This window comes from Dunckerocampus dactyliophorus, chromosome 1 (genome assembly GCF_027744805.1).
Source record: "Dunckerocampus dactyliophorus isolate RoL2022-P2 chromosome 1, RoL_Ddac_1.1, whole genome shotgun sequence".
Taxonomy (NCBI): domain Eukaryota; kingdom Metazoa; phylum Chordata; class Actinopteri; order Syngnathiformes; family Syngnathidae; genus Dunckerocampus; species Dunckerocampus dactyliophorus.
In genome coordinates, this window is record NC_072819.1 from 45,313,357 (window position 1) to 45,330,019 (window position 16,663).

The window sequence follows — 16,663 nt, forward strand, 5'->3', positions numbered from 1 at the left end:
TATTAAGAGAAAACAGTTGTAATCTAACAAGACAACGTTGTAGTTTTACAACAATATCAGAATATTATGAGGAACAATGTCATATTAGTAGCATAAAGTTGAAATAATAAAGAAAATATAGTTGGGTTTTTATAAAAGGTTGTAATATTTTGTTATGTGTTATGTTATAAAGAAACAAAATCAATAAAGTTGTCATTTTTGGAATATTAGGTTGGGAAAGAAGTTATATTATGGGAACAAAGTCATAATATTACGAGCAGTAAATTTACAAAGATTCATTAAGAAGAAAGTTTAAATATTTGGAAAATGTTTAAAAAAAAAAGAAGAAGAAAAAATGGGAAAAATGCGCATAGACCGAAGTTCGTACTAATAATTGGCATTTTCACCTATATCAAAGCTGATATGCGTTTTTTTTCTTGAAATATATAACTTCTGAGTAGGCCTGTCATGAATAAACAATAAATCGATTAATCAAACAACTAAAAGAAAAAAACAGGTCAATAATTATGACGCCCTGGATAAATTGACATGTGCATGTATGTGTGCTTTCAATAGAGGCCTCGGCCTTCAATACTTTCTCTGCCTAGTCTCTGGTCCTCCAGTCCACTACTGGTCTCTGCATCTCCACTTTCTGCCCCACAGCAAGCCAAGGCTCTGGCTCCAGCTCCCTCTTGTGGCACAAGGACCTGGTTCCCTGGTTTTCACTCCAGTTCCAGCTGAATACCATATTGCTCTTCCCTGCCTTCCGTCTGGCGGCACACTGCTGCAGCCATCTTAGTGTCAAATTCATGTGTCGCAGCAATGCAGGAGTCACGTTCCTGTGCTGCGATATTGAAGAGCGTCAAGTCCCTGAACAGCAGCTGTAAAAGTGCTGACTTCCTGACAGACTTAAGGAGTGTCTCAGCCGCAGCTGCCTGACATTTGCCCTCAGGTACTGCCATCCCAGGGTCTGAAAAGGAGACCTCTTGACTACCAAATCTTCTGTCAAAGAAACCATGATAACCTCCAAAGTCTCTGCACTCTGGCCCCTCGGGACCTGATTCTAACTGCATGTTGCACAAGTGCTGAGAGCTGTGCTCTAGCCTGATAAGCAGCCAATGAACATTTGTGGATATTGCATGGCTGCTGCTTTCAGCCTGAAGGAGCATGCTGGATAATTATTGAGCCATCATGAAATCATTACAAGGATTTCTACATCAGACAAATAATTATTCATAGCCTTTAAAAAAACAGATCCTAACGTACATCACGTAACTCTCAGATCATGTATAATGTGTTGTTTGGCTGTAGGGGTGCTGAACAGAGAGCAAAGGTATTTACTTATAGAAGCCAAATATGTTTTTATGGCCTGTTTGTGCAGTAGATGGCGCTGCAGGCTCGAGTATATAAGCAAGCGGGCAAACGGTAAACAGTTGATCTGGAAAGACAGAAAAGTGTTTGACTGCTTTGAACGGAGTGTGTACGCTGTTGCCGTGTTACTTTTGGAATTTTTTTTTTTAACTTGTGCACATTCATCTAGTTGGTGACGAATACAGTAAATGGGTGACGCCTTTCGGACTGATTTTTTTTTGTTTTTGCACGCCACAGCAGATACCATATGTGCTGCCTAGCGTATCATGACAAAGCAGCTATGGCTCAGCACCTCATTAGCACAGCACTAGGCTGCGTATTGTAGTATTTATAAGGAACACTTTAAATTAGTTTTAGTGTAGAGTAGGTTTTTCATTCGAGAGGGGATTCCATGTCAAATTTGTTACTAAGTGTTTTAAAATAAATGGTTCTCAACTGGAAAAAACGAATTCCAGACGCATTCTGTGTGGGTCACGGATATCTCGTGGACATCTCACAGCATTGCCACTGCGCAATACGGACCCGGAAAGCAATCGGTCCCGCGCATGCCCAAGCACTACGTCATTTCCTCTAAGTTTTACGACAGCGCTTCTGCGACGTCACGTGCTGTGGTAGTTATTTTTTTTAATGTATGAACATAAATGGTCAGTAACCACACTATATGTAATATGTTAGGTTATTTTATAAGTGATTCTTGTTAAAATACTTCGTTAGCATGGAGAGGTTTCTGTCATCTTATGACATCTACCAAAACTGAGCTACATAAAAACTTACGCAACTCACGTAGTGCAGACGTAAACGTCATATCCGGTTACGTCTAACATACATGACTAAATAGAATAAAACACATAAAACGCAGTTATATTTCAGTGTAAACAACCATAAGTAGAGTGCAATGATGGATTCATCTAGAGCAGGGGTCACCAACGTTTTTTCTTGTGAGAGCTACAGACCCTTTCCAAAAATTAGAATATCATGAAAAAGTTGTTTAATTTCCATAATTCCATTCAAAAAGTTAAACTTTCATAGATTATAGATTCAGGGCCCACAATTTAAACGATTTCAAGTGTTTGTTTATTTTTACGTAATTTGGGCTTCCAGCTCATAAAACCCACGAAAACAGACTTCTCAGTTTTTGCAGGAAAAAAAAGAAAGAAATTAGGCTCACATCAAATCAATCAAAATATGTTACTTTCAAAACGATATGTCAATCTTCAATACTTGGTTGGGAATCTCTTTGCCTTAATCACTGCCTCGATGCGACGTGGCATTGAAGCAATCAGCCTGTGGCATTGCCTGGGAGTTATGGAAGCCCAGATTTCCTTGATGCTTGCTGTCAGCTCTTCTTTGTTGTTGGGTCTGGTGCCCCTCATTTTCCTCTTAAGAATACCGCATAGGTTCTCAATGGGGTTTAGGTCCGGTGAGTTGGCTGGCCAGTCAAGCACTGTGATGGCATGGGCATCAAACCAGGTTTTGGTGCTTCTGGCGGTATGGGCAGGGGCCAGGTCCTGCTGGAAGATGAAATCTGCATCTCCATACAGATCCTCAGCAGAAGGAATCATGAAGTCCTCTAAAACATTCTGGTAGACTGTTGTGGTGACCTTGGATTTAAGAAAGCAGAGTTTACCAACACCTGCACCGGACATTGCACCCCAAATCATTCATCGGAAAAGAGGACCTTGGACCACTGGCCAACAGTCCAGTCCTTCTCCTTGGCCCAGTGGAGATGCTTCCTACGTTGGCTCGGGTTCAGGAGTGGCTTGACCTGAGGAACCCGACAGTTGTAGCCCATCTCTCGGATGCGTCGGAATGTGGTGGTTTTTGAAGCTGTGACTCCCGCCTCATTCCACTCTTTCTGGATCTCTGCCAGATTCTTGAATCTTCCCTGTTTGATAATCCGCTGAAGCCCACGGTCATCTCTTTTGCTGGTGCATCTTCTCCTGCCACATTTTGCCCTTCCTCTAGACTTTCCATTGATATGCTTGGACACAGCACTCTGTGAACAACCAGCCTCCTTAGCTATGAACTTTTGTGGCTTACCCATCCTATGGAGGGTATCAATGATGGTCTTCTGGCCAGTTGTCATGTCTGCAGTCTTCCCCATATTGAACCGAAATGAGACAATTGAACCAAACTGAAGCAATTTAATGACACCTGGGGAAACCTGGGCAGGTGATTTGAGTTTAGTAGATGATTAGTGTGTGACACTCAGTTTAAAACATTCATGCCCTGCAAAATTTGGGCTGATTTCTTCACAGTATTCTAATTTTTTGAATTCCTGTTTTCGTGGGTTTAATGAGCTGGAAGCCCAAATTATGTAAAAATAAACAAATAAATACTTGAAATCGTTTAAATTGTGGGCCCTGAATCTATAATCTATGAAAGTTTGACTTTCTGAATGGAATTATGGAAATTAAACAACTTTTCCATGATATTCTAATTTTTTGGAAAGGGTCTGTACTTTTAGAAAATGAAAATGGCCACAAGCTACTCATTTTTGTGGAAATGATTTTCATACCTTATTTCAACCCAAAAAGATCAAATATGCTTGTTTTACCAAAACATTCACAAAATGCTGGTATCCACAACTCACATTTTGTTTCAGAATACATAGTGTTCTCACATTATTAACTGAAAACCTCATGTGGTCATGGGGGGCTACCTGCTGCCCGCGGGCACCACGTTGGTGACCCCTGATCTAGAGGATTCGGCTTTTTCAGTTGTTTTCTAAACGGGGAAATACCATCTGTATTTTTTCCATTGGCGACAAAAAAAAGGTTAAAATAATTTATGGAACAAAGAAAATGGCTTATGAATTGTCCACATGAACCATGGATATGATATACTGTAAGCAAAAACAGATTGATTATGTTGTTATTTCTCAATTTTCTATCTTAATAGCGTTTTTGGAACTGGAGAAGGGACGCTTGCTGCCGTAAAACACATCGACGGATGGCATAGATTACGCATGCCTAACATGTGACTGCCAAAAAAATAGGATGACCGGATGTAGACGCGTTCTGCACAACCTAGTTGAACCGATTGCGTTCCGTGTACGTATTGCGCAGAGACAACCATCAATGGCAAATTTATTCCGGTCTAGTTTAGTACAGTACTAGACGCGTGTTTTTGATACACTGCGCCCTGCAGTTTGGGAGCAGGCGCCGCGCGCAGTCACACACGGTCTCTCGAGCAGATTTCCGCACGGCTCTCTTCCGCGCGGCTAGTTCGAGCGGAAAGTATACCCCAGCCTTAATGCATCCAATCTCAGGCATGCACCCGCAACGTACAGCAGTCTATTCTTGCAGCTATATCCCTTGATTTGACTGAGGCAAGAGTGACAACTCAGGCTATTCAAATTAACATCTGATTTTGTGGTCTTATTTATTATTTGCTATTTTGATAACTTGACTTCATTTTTACGCATGCAGGTATTCCACTGTTACAGTTGATCCCTTTTTAAAGTGAAGGTTGGACTGAGCAGAGTGCATACATGATCAGATTAGACTGGCAAGGGTATGGTGACATTGCATGCATAGAAGTGAGTGTACTTTGATTAACACCTGACATAATGTGGTTGTTAAATCGCTGTTCAGTTGTCACAGCGGCGGAAAAGCTCCTTAACTCTATTTGGTAATCTCAGCTAGCCAGATGTTAGAACTCTTTCCACCTCCATCACCGTGTTGTCATAACAGCTCCATCTGTACCTTACAAAAATATAAACATTGCACTGTTAGTACACCAGGATAATGTGTGATGACAGCTGAACACATTGCCATGTGTTTCTGAAGCGGTGTCTGGCTGAGATTTGGTAATAAAGTTTCTAAAGTCAAATACTTTACAAACAATAGTTTAATAATAGATCTAGACATCAAGTCTACCACATTCAAATGCCATTCACTCAACATTCAGTTCAAATATGCTGTAGCTCAATCTGAAAATGATCAGGATGGGTGGAAAAAAAAAAAGGTCTAAAAATTATTCAAACAATATCGCCAATGGTCTTTAAACAAATAAGGCAGGTCAGGCGGCAACATCTGCTGTCCACTGCTGCTTAATTTAGGGTATAAGTACTCTGAGCATGTGTGGACAGAAATGTGTTTAACATGAAAACTCTGGCACCAGACATGAGGATCCATACTACATAATTAAATGCTTGTTCAGGTTCCATGATACATATATTGGATGGGCTTTGTAAAGAAAAGCTGCACCCAGGTGGTGTTAATGGACAGCAATGATTTCTTTCCATGATGTGTTTCAGTCTTTTTAAGGAGCAACAACAGTTGTTTTTAAGTGTGACCATCGCTAGGTAGTATAGAGTTAGCCCTCTCTAACCTTGGCAGCAAGTGCAGAATTCTCTTGCCTGATGGCCTTGTAGTCTTCTAGAATCCTCTCCAGGTTAGCCACTGTTTTGTTACTATTTTCTGTCTCAATCTGTTGATAAAATAGAATATATACGTAAATAGATGTACAAACAAATTCACTGTTAGTAAAAAAAAAAAAAAAAAAAAAAAAGGAATACGGTAATCCCTCGCCACTTCGCGTTTCGAATTTCACAGCTTCACACTGTCACGGTTTTCAGAAATACAGTATTTTAACAAATCATCGCTGTTTCAGGGTTGAATACGACCTAAAATCGGTCACAAATGTGTTTCAGTATTCAACCCTGAAACAGTCTTTTTGCCTAAATTTAGCATTTTCAAGCATTGAAATGGCAAAATGAACTAAAATACAAATATTTAGAAGATGCATTCACAAACATGATATGTAGTATTCTACGCTGTTCACTGGGTGTCAGTAATGAACCCCCCCATTTGAAATACTATTGTAGTCACTGATAATATTTATTTATTTGTACTGTACAGACTGAACTAAAAACTGAAACCAGAGCAGTGAAGCATACAAGCATATTCAAGAGTCAAACTGCATGCTGAGTATGACAACTTGTTAGCAAGTCGCACTAATATTTAGTCCTCCCTGCCTCTCATGCCCCCCTTGACAATTCACCGCGGGTCCGCCCCACTATTTCAGAAGGACTGCAATAATGTTACATTGATGAGACAATCGCCACCGCAGGAAGTACTGTGGAAGAGGAAGTAAAAAAAGAACAAGGAACTCTCCCAATGCTAACATGTGAGTCTATATTATGTCATATTTTCTCTTATTGTCTACATATTGGGTAGCACTAATGTAAAGGGGCGTTATTTCATGTCTAGAGGGCTCTAATAATGTTAAAATCCATATTTAGAAGGTCATAAATAGGTTTTCTATGCTTTAACTAGGAAAATATTTGATTTATAAGAAAAAAACAAAAAACAAAACGGAATCCTACTTCGAGGAAATCCACGCATCACGGGCGGGTCTGGACCCAATTAACCACCATAAAAGAGGGATTACTGGACAACTTCATAGACTTTGGGCACTCATGACCCAAAACTAGACCGCAAATCCTACCTGCTCTTCTAGATCTCTTATCTCTCTCAGGATTGTACCAGTGTCCTCAATGGTCTGGATCAACTGACTGCAGTTCTACACGAGAGTGAGGAGAAGGTGAGATACAATATTGCAAATCAAAGACATAAACTGAAATCAAGAATATTCAGAATGAGCTACTGTACTTCGTGCAGGGCAGCCAGATACTTGTAGGACTTGCGGACGGACTCATCTTTTTTGGCGTCCTGTCAGTGATAAGGATAAAAAACGGAATTATGTTCATACAACAAAGTAGATAACTAATCAGTTTTGTACTGAATGTTAAGGCTTTTAATTAGGGATGTCCGATACTGGCTTTTTTGCCGATAACCTATATTGTTCACCGACACAGATATGTGTAACATCAAATACAGTATCTCCTGTCGTGGAAGGACTGGACTGGACAGGACTGGACTTACTACCTTATTATGTATTATTTATTATCATTATTATTATTATTATTATACTACAAATTTGATGTGATCTATTCCATATTTATTTATTCTTATTCTATTTTGTTATTTTTATTATCTCTCATGTCTTGCCTTGGTTGTTTTACTTTGTGATTAAGAAATTACGCGTTTACGTTCATTATGACATTTTTGCAGAGCTGCTGGAAATGTTAATTTCTCTTGGAGATTAACAAAGTATCTATCTATCTATCTCATTTGCATATCATGTTATAAAGTGCTATGGGGAAAAAAGCATAACCTCGTAGGAGAGACAAAAAAAGTGAGTAAAAACACCTTAATTGCGTTTTGAACTACAAATATTCTTGGTTTGTTCAGATTATGCTGTGTTTATTCTATGACTCAGTGTTTATTCTATGACTCGTGAACGCAGTATTAACTAAACGATGCAGCAAAATCAGCAATGTTGCACTTTTGTGACGTTGGCACTGAAAGGGCTATATTGGCTTTCATTATAGGGAAAAAAAACAATACCAGTATAGGGCCGATATTACAATTTTATCCCAATATAGGGCCGATAATAGCAGTAGGCCGATATTATCGGACATCCCTAGTTTTAATGTGTTAAGGCCAATTCCAATTCTATCCCTTAGGCCTTCCCCTTAACACCTAGGGCTAACAAAAGCACAACAGAAAGGCACTTATTGCACAAGGACCTTAAAGACGAGCTCATCCGTCACAGCAAAAGTCCTGTCTAGTTTTCCTGTGAGGCTGTTGATCTCTTTTTGCAACTCTTTTGTGTCAGACAAAATCTGTTTAAAAATGAAACAAAAAAGGTTGTTAGAAGCATACGCACCTTCCTAGACTAGTTCAACAAATGCTCCGTGTTGCTGTGCTGAAAGATGAAATTCAGTTTCAGCTTTCAAGCAGGATGTTCCATGAGACAATAGACAGGCTTCGGGAGCTTTTCGCAACCCCTCCACCTTGACTAAAAAGGTTCAGTTCCAGTTGTGTCTTTTTAGAATTTTGGCCAAAAAGTTCAACTTCAGTCCCAAACAACATGACACTTTCTCTTAGTACACTTCCATTTGTTCATGTATATTCATGCTGGTCCTATTTCAAATCTTACCTTGGTAATTTCTTCCTTCTGTTTCTTGATGTTGCTCACAATCTCCAGAATCCTCTGTGTGTATGCTGCCCGAGACACATCCTTGGGAAGATTTTCTAACTCTGATACCTAGAGTGAAGGACAACAAACACAACGTTAATAGAAATGTGCACTCGGTCATGTGAAAAAACTAGGCCACCCTATGTCGTAACTCTTCCTACTCCCGAAGGGTACAATTTTGGCACAACATGCACACCTACTGTGTTGCATGTGCTCTTACTTCTTCTGACAAATACACCACATTGTGGCGCTGTTGGTAAAACCCAAACTTCACAAATTGGACTGACTTGAAATTTCAAAAAAAGGTCATAGTCAGAAGGGGCTCTGCTATTTAAATTTGTTCAAGTGTGGCAGATCGGTCTGATAGTGTCTTTATTCATGCTTGAATGATGCTGGTGCCAGCAACTCATAGAATGATTTGTACAGATAACTTAATATTACAGGTTCTCACTAGTATTTCAAATCTACGACGGAGTACAGTATTAGGGACACATTGGGAAAAAAAAAAACAAATCTGAGATTTCAAGAATAAAGTCGGAAATTTACGAGAAAAAAAGTCGGAAATTTACAAGAAAAAAAAGTCGGAACACTACCTTTGCCCAAGTCAAAAGGTCACATAAGTCCCCCCTTTCTCAATGCCTGTTACGACATAGTATTAAAATAATCTGAGATTTCCAGAATAAAGTCAGAAATTTACGACAATAAAGTCGAAAATTCACAAGAAAAAAAAATATACGAGAAAAAACAGGCATTGCCTTAGACAGCTATGAAAGGGGGAACTTATGTGACCTTTGGCCTTGGGCATGTGTAGGGGGTGAGGTAAGGAAGGCGGACGTGAGAGGGCAAGACATGCTAATCTGTTTGTGCTCAACTGCTTTGTTTTGCTGACACATTAGAAATAAAAGCTTGCTTGAAGCAAGAAGAAGGTTTCCTTCCTTCCTGAAGAGCAATGCTCTATTTTCCCTCTGACACGTCTTAATATTACAACTTTTTTCCTCATAAAGTTACGACTTGTCTTGTAAATTTGCGACGAAAAAACCTCCTAAACTTACAGATTTTTTTTTCTTGTAAGGTTCCGACTTTGGGTCGCACGGTGGCCACACAGTCAGGAGATCGGGAAGATCTGGGTTCAAATCTCCATTGGGCATCTCTGTGTTTGCATGTTCTCCCCGTGCATGGGTTTTCTCCGGGTACTCCGGTTTCCTCCCACATTTCAAAAACATGCATGTTGGCTTAATTGGCGACTCTTAATTGTCCATAGGTGTGAATGTGAGTGTGAATGGTCGTCTATATGTGCCCTGCGATTGGCTGGCAACCAGTCCAGGGTGTACACCGCCTCTCGGCCAAAGTCAGCTGGGATAAGCTCCAGCATACCCGCGACCCTAGTGTGGATAAGCGGCATAGAAGATGGATGGAATATAAAATAGGTAAAATATGACTCGTACTTTACAATTTTCCCCCCCGTAAATTTACAACTTTATTCTCGAAATGTCCGATTTTTTGTGGCCATCATACGCCGTTGAACAAATCCGGCGGGTGTGACAAAATGTGTGCCACTGCCTCCGGTGGTAACAAGTGTCATTTACAGTCAAAAAAGTGGATACTGTACTCTAACATTTTCACACTGTGCCTCATATAGCTTAAACATCTTATTTCACATAACACCTAATTGTAACGGGGGTTATTTGACACATAACCAGTAGTCGCAGGGTGAAATTAAGTAAACTGCCATAGAATGTTATTTTTTTTACCAGCTGTTTGTATATTTCCTCCTTCTTCTTGGCCTCCTCTGTTGACACACGGATTTTGTCATGTAAAACCTTGATTTCAGACAGCTTTCTGGAAGATTCCATCTGAGAAAAATGTGCGTCAATTACCAAGTAAAACATAAAAACTGACTTATTTTCTCTGCATAATTACATCCTGGTTACTGCAGATTTCTCTCAGTCTACGGTGTTCGTCGATGAGTGGAGCGCGATGTTTCTCCCACTGAGAAGCCAGGTTCACCACCCGCTTGGCACCGGCCTCCACGAGACCCTGCAGAGAAAGACCGAGATAAACATGGAAGCTCAGCTTCATTTGAAGATATGGCAACCCACACTCAACAACCCACCTGAAGCTTCAATAAGTTGTTCTCAGCATCTGGCAACAAGTCAATGGTTTTCTTCTTCACCTGTATCTTTTCCTCCTCCTCACTGTTGTGCAGCTCTCGCTGCTTCATCTCATCAAGAACCTACACAGATGAGAGCTGGATATTTGAACTCAGTCAAATATCTTCGTAACGCAAAAAAGCCTCAAGTAATGATCCCGGGTTTAAATACGTAGACAGCACAGACAAGTTTTTAAAAGATGAACATGCATGATAAAGTACCAGGATTATGGCTGAGTCTGTATCATATACAAGCTATTTATAGACAAAGTTCGGGAAAATAACAGTACAGGATGGATGATGTCCTTACAATAGAAACAGATTTGTTGATAAGGACTATAGATTCAATTTAGGCAAGAGGGTGTGTGGGTTGTGTGCTACCTGGGCATTTGTGACACTCGTGTGCTTCAGTTCGGTGGTTAGTTGGTCCACATCAATGCACAGTTGCTGAAATTGCTGCTGCAGAGAAGCCAGCTCCTCCTGCTGACTTTGATGGTTATCTGTCTGCCGCACAGCCGACGCCACTGTTTCTACTTCCTGATCACGCACACACATGCACATGTACATAAATGATTAATAGAGTACAGACACATTCATTTGGACTCATTCTGCAACAGGAGACATATGCACCTGTGTAAAAGCAAACTTCTTGGAGTGGGTAAAGTGCGAGCCCTTTGTTAGGATGTGGTCAGAAGAGGCGGAGCCTTTAAAGGCTTGCAACATGTCAGACAAATCTGAGGTGGAGCCAAGAGCACCAAAGGCGCTTTCCGCAGAAGGAAGGGCAGCAGAGCGCAACTGCTCCTCGATCCGTTTACGCAGGCGAGTCCGTTTTCGGGCCCTGTAGTCCTGTGTACAAGGAGTAAACAGTTCAACATTTACAGCCATTCGGGGCATATGAAAAGACATTGGAATAAATTCAAAGCACACAACAGCTTTGATGGAGTGCATGTGGAATCAACATTTATATATTGCTACATACAGCATACCTGCGGTGTAAGACGTGACAGAAGTCCCTGGCTGTTCCACTCATTGTCCCATTCCTGTGCAGCACTGAGCTCAGCTGTGTGCTGCTCCAGTATGGACGCCACCACAGAGGCATTATGAGAGAGCTGAGCAGTTACAGGACGGAGAAAATCCCGCTGGTAGTCATTTACCTCTGAAATCATAGCACACATTTCAGTTCAACTGCCATTACTTTACTATAAATATACAGCACAGTGTTCCCTCGCTCTATTGCGGTTCACCTTTCGCTGACCCGCTGTTTTGCTGATTTTTTGTTTTAGTGCAATTTTAAACAGAGTATGAATACTGTTACAGGCTGAGCCTGGCCCATTAAGAACTGCATTGTGAGTGTTGTAGTTCTGTGCTTTAGAAAGAGGCGGCGGTGTCTTGTCTTCCGCATCCTGATTGGCTGTACACCACTGTCAATCACTCCTTCGTGCCGTCTCTTGTTGTAGTCATGGCTAACAAACTTGCTAACCGTGTGAGCTGCTTGCTAACCGCCATTACTGTAAACAATAGAAGAAACAAAAGAAGCTAAACACATGCGACTCTGAACACTGTATGGTTGCAAGTTCTTCGGTTCATGGAGGACGAGGAGTAAAATATGACGACAGGAGCAATATGTTTAAACAAAACACTCACTGAGTGTTTAAACAAGAGAGAAATGTGAGAAAATGTTAATGCCTGTCTGAGAAAAGTGTATAAAGTGTATGGTGAGGGGTACTACAGCCTTAAAACATATACTGTATAATAATTGAAAAAAAAAAAAAAAAAGTTGGGTACTTAGGGGATTTCACTTATTGCGGGCTATTTTGGGAACCTATCCCCCACGATAAACAAGGGAACGCTGTATACTCCGGTGTACTGATCTAAATAAGTAAGGGATTCAACCACCATACATGCCAGAGCTTCCATTTTTTTTTCCCAAATGCATTTTTTGACACAGACATATAGTCATGGAAAAAATGAATAGACCACCCTTGTTTCTTCAGCTTATTGATCCACTTTAATGCCTGGTACAACTAAAGGCACATTTGCTTGAGCAAATATAATGATAACAAATATAGCTCATAAGAGTTTAATTTAAGAGGTGATATCTAGCAACCATGGTTTTCTTCACAATAACCAAAATCCCTTACGTTCGTAAATGAATAGCTATAGCATCGTACTGCCAAAAAAATGTAACTCTTATGAGCTATCGACCGGCAAAGTTCCAAAGATGGAGTAGTAGCTCGCAATCGACAGGTTGGCGACCCCTGGTTTAGATGTTGATCAAACCGTAGTAACGACTTCTACCTACCTTTCTGTGGTTTCTTTCGTGGATCTCTAACACAGTGGGGTAAACTGAGGTGTTGGCTATGGAAGCTGTACAATGCTCCTGAAGTCTATGGAGAGAACAATCTCACATGAGAATGAAAACATTTCATGCAAGTCATTCCAGTTCTCCATTTAAATGCCATGAGCACATATGCTTGAAATGTATGACATTTGACGTCTTTGATGCTGTGACAGTCCTGAAACACTGTACAGTAGCAAGTATAGTGAAGAAGTGTGTGAACATTCCCTCCCCCAGCACATACTTGTACATCCTGATCAAAAGTTAAAAGACAGTTGAAAATTTCCAAGAATTTAAATTTTTCACCATTGGATCTTATGGAGGTTCAAAGTAGAGCTTCAAAATGAAAAAAAAAGAAAAAAAGGGAGTGAGACAAAAAGTAAGTAAGCATTTTATTGCAAACATCCATTAAATTGAAATAGGCTGCTCATCATCTGATCAAAAGTTGAAGACCATAACTAAAAAATAATGAGTAGCTGCGCCGTTTTTGTTAATACCCTCAAAAATTGGTTTGGGCATGCTTGATGCCAGTGTTTCCAGGAGGCGAGTAAGAATGTTTCACCAGGTGGTGAAGATGGTACACGGATACCATCCACTGTCTGGAACCAATGCCCATTTTTGTAAACTTTTGTAAACCCACATCATGATGGCACCCCGTCCACTGTGCCGTGTGGAAAACATCTCAGCAGGGATCTCTTTGTCTAGCCAGTACCGTTGGAAGCCATCATGATTGTGAAGGTTACATCAGAGAATAAAACTTTCTTCCACCTTTCTATGTTCCATGTTTAGTGCTTTTGTGGTGTGAAGACATCTTTTGTTCTTCAAACCTATCTCTCGCACATGCCATCTGATGGTTATTGGACTGCACTTGGCACCGGTAACAACCTTCATTTGGGCCGAGGATTGTCTTGACGGACAGCAAATGGGATCCTCCGGCTCAGGGCCGATGACATTTTTTTTTTTGGTCTACCACTTGACTTTTTGTTTCATCACCCTCAGGATCTTTGAAGAAATTTCAAATGACTGTCACACTGCGTCCAACCTCCGCAGCAACGGCGCTGCAAGAGGCCTTGCTTATGCAGCTCAACAATACGACCACCTTCCAAAGAGAGGTATTTTTGCAAAGACTTTGGCTGCGGTTTTAAACTTTTGATCAGCTGACGAACAGCCTATTTCACTAATAGTTGTTTCCAATTAATTGCTTAACCATTTTTTTCTTTTTGCATTTTTAAGCTCTACTTGGAACCTCTTTAAGATCCAACGGTGGAAAATGTAAATTTAAGCACTCCCTCAACAACAAAGTGCAACTTTTAAGAGTTTACTTGTGTTTCACCATGCAGTGGCAGCCTGCAGTTTGGAGGGAGCCAGGGTGCAACCAGCTGGGCTTTAATGGCAGAAGCAATGGCTCTCTGAAGGACTGCGGATTTGCCTACAAAGAAGAGAAGAAAATTTGCTGAGTTCTCCAAACGAAGTCAGTGTGGACGAGTAGCCAAAATGCTGTTGGTGTGAGCAAACACTACATTAAGATTGAACTGCATATCAGTGTAACACAAACCACAAGCTATTGTACTACTGGTACTCTGATTCCTGATGATGCACTAGTACAGGGGTGTTCAAACTTTTTCCAGTGAGGGCCACAGACTGAAAAATGGAAGGATGCAAGGGCCACTTTGATATTTTGTAAACCAACACATAGAGATATGCTAAGAAGCTATATGTAGCTCAACAAAAAAAACTGCATTTCACCTTTGTAATATAGGTAAAATGCTACTAAAAATGACATTTTTTCCATAATAATACGAGTTTATTCTTTAAAATTGCGACTTTTGTTCTTCATTCGATTCTTCCTTTTTTCTTAATATTTTGACTTTATTCCTGTAAAATTACAGCTGTTTTTCCCCCATTTGTGCTGTTTTTTTTTTATTTTCCAAATTTTCCTTTTGTAAATTTTCTTCTCATAATTATAACTTTATTCTCATAATATTTTTGAGTATTTAAATATTTTTTGTTTATTTCACCATTTACTAAAATGATATTTTTCCTCGTATTACAAGTTTATTCTCATGAAATTGCAACTTTTTCCCAATTAGAAAACAATTTTTTTCTCTTAATATTTTGACTATACTAATTTCAGTTGTTTTCCATTTCCGCTGTTGTTTTTTTTTGGTATAATTTTCCAAATATTTCAACTTTCTTCTTGTATATTTTCTTCTCCTAATATTTTCACTTGATTCTCATGTTATAAATTTGCCCCCAACCTAAGTTTCCAAAAATTACAACTTTATTCATTGTTTTCACTTAAAAAAAAAAAAAACTTTAATATTTCAACTTCATTTTACTAAAATGACATTTTTCCTTTCCATTATGGCTTTTTTTCCTTGCTAGATTACAAGTCTTCTCTTAATATTTTGACTTTTGATTGATTTTCCCATTTTTGCTACTGTTGTTTTTTTTTTTTTTTTTTTTTTTTTATTAATCCTTGTTAAATTACATTTTTAGACTGTGCTGCGGGCTGATAAAAATCACAAATGGCCCCCGGGCCGCACTTTGGACACCCCTGCAATAGTACATTAAATGGCCTTTTTAAAAGCGCTGGTGTGATTACCTGTTGGCTGGTCAGAGGCCTCTGCACTTTCTCTAGGCAGTTTCTCCACAAGGAACATGAGCAGGGAGCGAATCTCTGTCTCGCTGCTGTACAGGAAGGTTTGATAACCTATCTCACCTTTGTAACCGATGTCCTGCAAACAAACACACAGGTTAGAAACTACCTGGCAACAGTTTGTGATACGGATTGAATATAGTTTTGCGGATGGCGATGCATTTTTCCCAGAGCCTTAATCTTTTGAAATCAGCAAGTGCACAGGACAGATCTAATCTATGTTGCTACAAATGGTCCACTTTGTCTCACTAACTTTAAAGCAAAGCAGATTCCGGGGTGCCTTACCTGACAGGCCTGTGCCAGGCTCATGCCCACTCTGAAGCGGGCAGACATGCCGGGAGGGAGGGTGGTTGGCAATGCGCTGCCAAGACCGGGATCGATAACCCGGATACATCTCACTACCGCCTCCACTATCAGCTCGCTAGTGAAACTTTTGACGCTGTCAATCTCCTCACTCAGCTCCCTGCAAGAGGCAGAACAAATGTATTGGAATGTGCTTTTTTTCTTTTTTACTGCAAGCTGACATTCTTACACCCGCGTGTTGGATCATATGATGGTCTTTTGCGGATAAGCATAGTTTAGCTAACTCGAGTCACAAACTTGAGTCAAATACATTTTGTCCAACAAGAATGTTCCAAAAGTAAACAAACATCATATCTGCAAATACTTACGTTCCGACTTGTTTTAAGGCGTGAATTAAGATCTTGTCAACTTCTTCCATCGCGGGTGTTTCAGTCAACGTGCAGGATTGTAGCAATGCATCTAAAGCGTGCAGCCTATTGACTTTGCAGCCAGTTAGCACAAGTGCGGCTTTTCCATGGTAGTCAAACGACAGGGGAGCAAGCGTCAATCGGCTAGCGTTTAGCTACTCGTTAGCTAGCAAGGTACAAGCTCGACTGCAATGAACCCATCCTTTTCTCCGAGTCAAACGCGGCGCATTATTCATAAAAAATGTCGTTGATGTGTCCGGTCTGGCCACAGATTGAAGCGAACGGTTTTATCCGACGGCAGAGGTGGGAAAATGACAAGTGAGTGGCTCCTTGAGTGTAAAAGTGCTAAAATAATGAAAAAAAATTAACAACAGGGTTTGTGGGAATTGAAGTCTCCATTATTTATC

General features: G+C 40.2%; 1 protein-coding gene across 2 annotated transcripts; it reads right to left on the reverse strand.

Moving 5' to 3' along the window:
• Positions 1 to 2,384: 2,384 nt before the first annotated feature.
• ccdc22 (coiled-coil domain containing 22) lies at positions 2,385 to 16,612 on the reverse strand. 2 transcript variants are annotated; one of them, XM_054769752.1, is made up of 16 exons: positions 16,218 to 16,612; positions 15,832 to 16,009; positions 15,493 to 15,625; positions 14,210 to 14,316; positions 12,852 to 12,936; positions 11,536 to 11,705; positions 11,180 to 11,395; positions 10,931 to 11,086; positions 10,514 to 10,633; positions 10,321 to 10,437; positions 10,152 to 10,253; positions 8,362 to 8,469; positions 7,949 to 8,044; positions 6,969 to 7,028; positions 6,805 to 6,879; positions 2,385 to 5,784 (listed from the first exon to the last, which is right to left on the reverse strand). In XM_054769752.1, exons 1-16 carry the CDS (start codon positions 16,265 to 16,267, stop codon positions 5,671 to 5,673), a joined length of 1,887 nt encoding a protein of 628 aa, XP_054625727.1. In that variant the 5' UTR covers positions 16,268 to 16,612; the 3' UTR covers positions 2,385 to 5,670. The 2 variants fall into 2 exon arrangements, with proteins under 2 accessions (XP_054625727.1, XP_054625737.1); XM_054769762.1 differs by lacking the exons at positions 2,385 to 5,784; positions 6,805 to 6,879; positions 6,969 to 7,028 and having other exon boundaries at positions 7,980 to 8,127.
• Positions 16,613 to 16,663: the final 51 nt, after the last annotated feature.

Excerpts from the sequence above, each read along its gene's own strand:
- ccdc22 (XM_054769752.1), bottom strand. The coding sequence starts at position 16,267 with ATGGAAGAAGTTGACAAGATCTTAATTCACGCCTTAAAACAAGTCGGA. Across the intron at positions 15,626-15,831 it reads GCCTGGCACAGGCCTGTCAG|GACATCGGTTACAAAGGTGA; the intron begins GTAAGGCACCCC and ends GTTTGTTTGCAG. Across the intron at positions 10,438-10,513 it reads ACAACTTATTGAAGCTTCAG|GGTCTCGTGGAGGCCGGTGC; the intron begins GTGGGTTGTTGA and ends CTTTCTCTGCAG.